At 46.3% G+C, this 8,499-nt stretch overlaps 1 protein-coding gene across 1 annotated transcript in view; it reads right to left on the bottom strand.

The window, feature by feature from the left end:
• LOC102836138 (UDP-glucuronic acid decarboxylase 1-like) overlaps positions 1-7,153 on the bottom strand; it is a 154,978-nt gene extending 147,825 nt beyond the window's left edge. The window contains exon 1 of the mRNA XM_006872447.1: positions 7,060-7,153. Within this exon, the coding sequence (XP_006872509.1) occupies positions 7,060-7,153 (94 nt within the window). The remainder of the gene's footprint in view (positions 1-7,059) is intronic.
• Between the last annotated feature and the right edge of the window lie 1,346 nt (positions 7,154-8,499).

Here is an 8,499-nt window from a genome sequence, read left to right as displayed (position 1 = left end):
ACTTTAAGAACTGTTTAATCCTTGGGGAACTGGATAAACCCCAGAGACATTCAGCTGTTTTGCTTGTCGGGCGTGGGGAAGGGGGAGTTAATAGATGTTACTGATTTGCAATCGTAAAAAAAAAAAAAAAGAGGGGGAGTGATTGATCTTGCAGTCCAGAAACGGAGGACCCTAGGACCATCAAGAGAGGAACACACGGGTGGAATGTGGGACCTTGTCCAGGGAGGCAGCGGCACCAGGGATGTGGGTAGAGATGGGGGCATGGAGGACTCTGGATTCATCAACTGAGAGGGGAGGGACTGGGGGCTGGTGGCCGGGAGCGGACTTGCGAAGTGTGCCCTTTGGAGATGTGATTTATTGTATATGCCTGAGTGGGGTTTTTTGTTTGTGTGTCTTTTAAAAAAAAAAAGCTGAAGTGGATAGAGAGAGATACTTTTGGCTGATGGTGTTTGGAGGGGATTATAATCAATGTGATGAAGCGAGTTATGTGAATTGTTGAATGTGAGGCTGATGATGTGCCCTGTAAACTTTCATTCACTCGGTCCACAATAGAAACCTTAAATTAAAAGAAAAAAAAAAAAAAAGATAATGGTATTTTCCCATGAACCTTCTGAAGTACCCTCAAAGAACCAGCATCAACAAAGATCAGTTTTAAATGAAAATTCCCAGGCAGCACAATGTTGTGGAGGGAAGAGAAAAAAAATCCTCCAGGTGTCTTGGAAGAAGATCACCCAGAATGCTCCTTAGAGGCGAGGATGGCAAGACTCCGTCTCACATACTTTGGACATCATCAGGAAGGGCCTGTCCCTGCAGAAAGACTACACTTGGTAGAGTAGAGGGGTCAGTGAAAGAAAGGAAGGCATTCAAGGAGATGGCAGCAACAGTGTGCTCAAATATAACAATTAGAGGATGGCACAGGAAGTATTTCATTGTCTTCTATGTAAGGTCATTATGAGTAGGAACCAACTCAACTGCACTTAACAACAAAGTCTGAGAACCACTGAGTTAAACTATAAGGTCTCTGATGACTCAGTACAGATGGTTTTTTTCTGCACTCTAAGAAGTCCTCGTGTGACACTGTGGGTTAATGTGCTCAACTGCAAGGATGGCGGTTCAAACTCATCAACCACTCCTTGGAAACCCTATACAGAGTCACTGTGAGTAGGAACTGACTCCAGGGCACTTGACAACAATAACAAAGATGTCCCTTAATACCAAGTACACTGCCAGACAACAATAAGACTCAGTAAGATTACTTAATTGAATGCATGACTGATAAAAATCTTTCCATAGCTCTATGTTGTTGTTGTTAAGTGCCATCGAGTTGGTTCTGACCCATAGTGACCCTGTATAGGGTTTCTGAGGAGCAGCTGATGAGCTTGAACTTTCAACCTTGAAGTTCAAACAGCTTTGCAGATCCCTACCTTATTAATTCTAAATCCTTCTGCTTAACCTTGAAATCAAAAAGCCTACTACCAACAAATCAATTCTAACTCATCCAAAAAAAACTCACCAAAAAAGCTACTACATCAAGTCAATGTAAACCCTATATGTTGTTGTTGTTGTTGTTAAGTGCCACGGAGTCAGTTCCGATTCATAGCAACCCTGTACAGGGTTTCCGAAGCTGTGAAATCTTTACGGGAGCAGAAAGCCTCATCTTTCGTCCACAGAAAAGGTGGTAGTTTCGAACTGCTGACCTTGCGGTTCTCAGCCTGATTCATAACCACTACACTACCAGAGCTCCTTAAACCCTATACAGGGTTTCCAAAACTGTAAATCTTTGTGGGGGCAGATAGCCTCATCTGTCTGCCATGAAATGGCTGGTGGATTTTCAACCATCAATCCCTGATGTTAGTAGCCCAGTCCCTAACCCACAGCAACCAGCAAGGCTCCTTCAAAGCCACCATTATCAATGCTGACCAGTTATCAGGAGATGTCGATTCTACCCCCACTTTTCAGGCCTTGCTGAGCTCATAGTTTTTCTCTCCAACGTTTCACCATCTCTGGTAAATTATAAATGATCATTCATAATTTACCTAATCTCTCATGGCTTTAATTTCCTCATCCCTTAAATTGTAATAATCATAATGTCTATATTATAAAGTTATTCAGATAAATAAATGAGATAACAGGACCTAAGTATTATGGCTATGGAGTCCTAATGTGGCACTGCAGGTTAATGCACTGGACTGCGAGGTCGATTTGAACCTAAGGTCTGTAGTTCAAACTCACCAACCGCTCGCTCCTCAGAAACCCTAAACAGGGTCACTATGGGTCAGAACTGACTTGGCGGCCCTTAACAACAACAACATCATTATGATTATAGATATATACCTGGTAGACATTTAACAAATGTAGGTATCAGTGTGGTACTGTGGCATAAGCGCTACACAGCAAGATCGGCAGTTCAAACCCACCAACTGCTCCTTGGAAACCCTACACAGGATGTGAGTCAGAACTGACTTGACAGAACTTAACAAACACACAACTGTCATAATAAAAACGAGCCAGGGTGACACTGTAGGATAAGCACTGGACTGCTAACCACAATGTCAGCAGTGCAAATTTACCAGTGGTTCTGAGGGAGAAAGATGAGGCTCTCTGCTCCCATAAACCCGATATAGGGCATCTGAGTTGGGATCCACTTACGGCAGTGGGTATTTTTTGTTTATTCTCAAAATGATTATTCAGCTTTAAGTTGCTTTACTCTTGGGTCTCATCTTTTTTTTTTTGGCAATAAAATGCTGGGGGTGGGGGAGGGACTGTAAAGTCCATTGAAGAAAAGAATTATTAATAACCACTGTTGTTCTCCAGTCAGCCCTGACTCATAGTAACCCCATGCACAAAAGGACAGAATGCAGCTCAATCCTGAGCAGTCCCCATGCTGTTGTTGTTGTTTGTTGTTAAGTGCCGTCAAGTTGATTCTGACCCATAGCGACCCTGTATAGGGTTTCCGAGGAGAAGCTGGTAAGCCTGAACCACAGACCTTGCAGTTCAAACGACTTTGCAGTCTGGCACATTAACCCACAGCGCCTGCATATCAGACTGCTAAGATTCATAGGGTTTGCACTGGGCTGGTTTTGGGAAGTAGATCACCAAGTCTTCCTTCCTGGTTCATTTTATTCTGGAAGCTCTTGAAACCCATTCAGCATCACTGTTGTTGTTAAGTGCCATAGAGTCAATTCCAACTAGTAATGCCCTGTATAAGGTTTCTGAGGAGCGGCTGGTGAGTTTGAACCTCCAACCTTGCAGTTCTAACTGATCTTGCGGTCCAGTGTTTTATCCCACAGTGCCACACCAGCACTAGCAACAAGTAAGTCTCCACAGACAGATGGGTAGTGGCTACCCATCGGATGCAAAGGGCTCCTGCATGAAACGGGAAAATTCTAGCACTGCCCTCAATAATAACTGTATCAAAAAATTAAAAGCAACAAAAAATCTTGCTGCCACTATGTCAAGCCTTCTCATTGGAGGGGGTCTTAATTTTTTATTTATTTATTTTTTTTGATGACTTTACCAAGCATGATGTTCTTTTCCAGGCACTGGTCCTTCCTGATAACATGTCCGAAGAAAGAAAGACAAAGTTTCATCATCACTGCTTCTAAGAAGCAATTTGGCAGTATTTCTTCCAAAACAAATTTGTTTCATCTTCTGGCAGTCCATGGCAGTCAGTATTCTTTCCCAACACCATAATTCAACTGCACTGATTCCTCTACAGTCTTCCTTATTCACTGTCCAGCTACCTTCTGCATATGAGGCAACTGTAAACACTCTGGCTTGGGTCGGGTATACCTTAGTCCTCTCAAAGTGATACCTTCACAAGACTAAACACTTTAAAGAGGGTTTGTGCAGCAGATTTGTCTAATACAATACATCCGTCATTTGATTTCTTTACTGCTACTACTTCCATAAGCACTAAGTGTAAATTCAAGTAAAATGAAATATTTAACAACTTCAATCTTTTCTTTGTCATGATGTTATTTATTGGTCCAGTTGTAAAGGTTTTCCTTCATTGCACTGTACCAACCATACTGAAGGCTGTAGCCTTTGATCTTCACCAATAAGTACTTCAAGTTCTCTTCCCTCCAGCAAGCAAGGTCGGATCATCAACATACTGCACACTGTTGAGAATTTCTCCAATGCTGTTACCACATTCTTCTTCACATAATCTAGCTTCTCAGAGTGTTTACTCAGCAAACTGACTAAATATGGTGAAAGACTACAACCTTAATGGACACCTTCCCTGATTTTAAACCACTCAGTATCCCTTTGTTCTGTTCAAACAACTGCTTCTTGTTCTATGTACAGGTTCTTTATGAGCACTATGAAGTATTCTGAAAGCCCCAATCTTGGCAATGTTATCCACAGTTTGTTATGATCCACAGAGTCAAATACCTTTGCATAGTCAACAAAGCATAGAAAACACCTTTCAGGAACCGGTGGCTCTGTAAAATAAGCACTGGACTAATAATCACAAGGTTAGGTTTGAGCCCACTAGGCACTCTGAGGGTGAAAGAAGCAGCTTTCTCCTTCTGTACATGCTTATAGCCTTAGAAATCCTATACAGTGTCACTTGGAGTCTCACTTAACAACAACAAACATCTTTCTAGTATTCTCTGTTTTCAGCCTTCAAGATCCATCTAACCACAGATACATTTACTAGATGCTTGCTTTGTGCCAAGCAAGCGCCGTGCTAAGTGCCTCACCTATTGTAATTCAGCCTCATGTTGTTGTTAAGTGCCATGGAGTCGGTTCCAACCCATAGAGACCCTATATAAGGTTTCCGAAGAGCAGCTGGTGAGCTTGAACTGCCAACCTTGCAGTTCAAATGGCTTTGCAGTGTGGTGCATTAACCTACAACCCCTCACCAGGACTCACAGTAGGCCCTTAAAGTGGAGTCAGGATTTGAACTCAGGTTTGCTTGACTCTAGAACTTACTACATATAAATGTGTCTATTTCTAAGAATATCAGCATTCTCCTTTGTGTACTCCCACTTTACTCCAGATTAGCTATACACACTTCAAACTAGGTCTTCCTCCTTTCCCAAACTAGTCATATCTAAACCCTTTAACCAGGAGCCCGACTTGAGCTACCCCTGGCCACCTTCTGGGAGACCGTACCACACAAGCTGGTCTTATTCACAACTATCTTCCTAGAGATCAACTAAGGTTACTTTTCCAAGTCACCATTAACTTCAATAATCTAGTTTTAGTAACTCTCAAATTAGCAGGTGATTTTTCAGTTTGTAATGGTTAGGATTTAAATGGAGATCACACTGAGAGCTATTTCTAGTGCAATTTTCTACTTGGTACAGTATTGGTTGTTTTTGTTGTGAGGTGCTGTGGAGTCAGTTCAGACTCATAGCGACCCTGTATAGGGTTTCTGAGGCTGTAAATTTTTACTAAAGCGGAAAGCCTCATCTTTCTCCCCCGGAACAGCTGGTAGTTTCGAACTGCTGACCATGCTATTAGCAGCCCGATTCGTAACCACTACGCTACCAGAGCTCCTTACAGTACTAATAGCAGCAATTAAAACAGTCCTATTGAATCAGTCTTTAAAGTATCAACACATGGTTTCTGCCTCCTCTTTTTGGCAAGAGCAGAAAGCCTCATCTTTCACCCACGCAGCGGCTAGAGGGTTCACACGGCGGACCTTGTGGTTAGCAGTCTAGTGCTTACTGTATGGAGCCACTGCGGTCCCCACAGTACTAATTGTTGTTGTTGTTGTGCGTCTGGAGTCGGTTTCGACTCATATCGACCGTGTATAGGGTTTCCGAGGCTGTAAATCTTTACGGGAGCAGAAAGCCTCATCTTTCTCCCGCGGAACATCTGGTAGTTTCGAACTGCTGACTATCAGATTAGCAGCACGATTCGTAACCACTACGCTACCAGAGCTCCTTACAGCACTAATAGCAGTAATTAAAACACTCCTATTGAATCAACCTTTAAAATATCAACACATGGTTTCTGCCTCCTCTAAGGAGAGATTCCACCTGCTTTCAAAGCCCCCACACACACACACACACTCACGGCTCCTGCACTGTCTCAAGGAAGCAGACTATAAAGTGATGACAAAAAGAACCACAAACACTAAAAGCCACGGGCTCTCGCTCCGCCCTGATTCCTCCCAAGGCTCTAGGCCTCCTGCTTCGCCACCAGTGCGCCAGACAGCCCTCCGCACCCCCACCACGACCACGACCACTAGCCCCGGTTAGCTCTACCACAAGCCACCATGTCTTTCCCCAAGCACCACTGTCCACTACCGGCGTCCACGTGGAGGCATCTCGGCACACTATACTGGTTAACATTTCATACCAAAATAGTTAAATGCTGAGTAATTTTCCTGCGGAGCAGTCAAAGCACGGGGCTCTGCCAACGGCCACGGTATTTTTATGCTATTTAATCAACAAGGCAGCCAGGGCTGCCCAGGAGTCCCCCAGGGCTGAGCACCGACTTGCTGAACAACTTCAGCATCGCCAAGCCGGGAACCTCGCACGCTCTCCAGGGCGACGTGGCCGGCACCGCGGGAGCCAGACGGAGGCGGGTAGCCTCCCACACACAGCCCAGACCCCACGCCGTGACAGCAAAGCTGCCGTCGCGCACACCTCCGAAACAGCCCGAATCGCACGCGAAACGGGGGGAGGAGGGTAATTTCGAGGCAGTAGGCTGGAGCCGTCGTGCGCACAAGGTTGGCCCCAGAACGGCGGAAGCCTCGGACCACCGGAGTTCCTGAGTCGCGGTCACCGTGTCCCAAGTTCACGGGGCCTACGCGGTGCAGAAACTCTGACCCGAAGTTTACCGTTGGTTTTTTTCTTTGCAAGAGTAAAAAGTGGCGAGGGAAACCGGGAAGGGCGTAGGGGATCTCACGATGGGCAGGTACAGCTCGGGGCAGAAGAGAAGGCTCCAGGAGGCTGAGAGGAAGACCCGGAGCTAGATGGCTGTCACTGGGGGAGTGCACACACCACACAGTGGGGTCGCCCGCCGACCCCGGCCCCGCCGCGGGCGCCCCGCGACGAGTGAATGAGGGCTTCCCGGACGGCCCCTCGGGCTCGCACTCACAGGCAACGTAGGCGACCACGGCGATAACTAGCAGCAGCTTCATCCTCCTGCGGTTGATGGCAGACACCAGGCGCAGCAGCGCCTTGCTCACCATACCCGGGAGCGGCTCCAGTAGAGGACCCAGCCGCGCGCCGGGGCCCGCCTGCTGCACAAAGCGCGCAGCGGCGGCGGCAGCGGTAGCCGTAGCACTGGCGGCGGCGGGGCGGCGGCAGCACCAGCAGCAGTAGCAATATAAGCACCGCCCCCGACTGTCCCGCGGCGCCCCGCCCCCGCGTGTCCGGCTTCCTGCCGGTCGGCCCATTACGCACGCGCAACTCCGCCCCCGCCTCCTTCGCCGCCATTCTACCCCTCCCTAGCACCTCCTTTCCCCGCAGGCGCAGTTGCTGCAGTTTGCACCTCGGTTTTTCGAAGAATGTGGTTGGGAGGGGTGGTGCGAGCGTGGGTGCTGCACATGCGCGGCTCGGAGCCGACGGTGCGTCCTCCCCTTCCCTTCGCTGTGCTGGGAGCCAGTGTTGCTCAGTTTATGTAGGAAAGGTGTGCTTCCTGGAAGACGAGACCATGATCCTGGTGGTCAGATGTAGTAGGCATTCAAATGCTGCTATGAAATAAAATACTGTGTGTAAGCAATTTCTTTATCTTCAAAGGCCCCACGACTACTTTGGCATTTTAAAGTTTTTTAAACGCCTTCCACAGAAAGCTAATTGTTTCTCTGGGCTTTTGGGTTGGTTTTAATACCAGCAGCAAAAATTATAAATCACTTAACCTGAAACCAAAACCAGCTACACTTTTTTTTCTCTACTATGATCAGCTAAAGGAGCTCTGGTAGCGTAGTGGTTACAAATTGGGCTGCGAACCTTAAGGTCAGCGATTCGAAACTACCAGTTGCTCCGCGGGAGAAAGATGAGGCTTTCTACTCCCGTAAGGATTTACACCCTCGGAAACCCTGTACAGGGTCGCTATGGGTCGGAACCGACTCGACGGCACTTAACAACAACAACAATGATCAGCTAGGATGTGTCTCTGTTTAAAATAATAAATGTTTTTTTAAAGTTACAGAAAATGAGCTTTGGTTCCATGTATATTTAGTGTAAATCAATAAAATGAGATGAGATAATGAAATTGTGCCTTATCTGTGTCTAGAGAAAAACACGGAATATTTTTATCCAGTGTTTAATCCCAGTGGTTTCGTTGAGTGTGTGGGGCTATAGGATAAGCACTGTGCCGTAGCAGATCGGCAGTTCAAACTAACCGGCCGTTCCTCAAAACCCTATACAGGGTCGCTATAAATAGGAACCGACTTGGCAGCACTTAACAACAACATACATATTCACGTAGTTGTGGATGTGATAGTGTGATGATTACATGTATGGTTGTCGTTAAGCGCCATCCAGTCATAGTGACCCTGTATAGGGTTTCCGAGGCTGCAGATCTTTGCTGGAG

This window comes from Chrysochloris asiatica, unplaced genomic scaffold (assembly GCF_000296735.1).
Source record: "Chrysochloris asiatica unplaced genomic scaffold, ChrAsi1.0 scaffold00197, whole genome shotgun sequence".
In the NCBI taxonomy this organism is placed as follows: domain Eukaryota; kingdom Metazoa; phylum Chordata; class Mammalia; order Afrosoricida; family Chrysochloridae; genus Chrysochloris; species Chrysochloris asiatica.
This window is presented reverse-complemented; position numbering and strand designations above follow the sequence as displayed.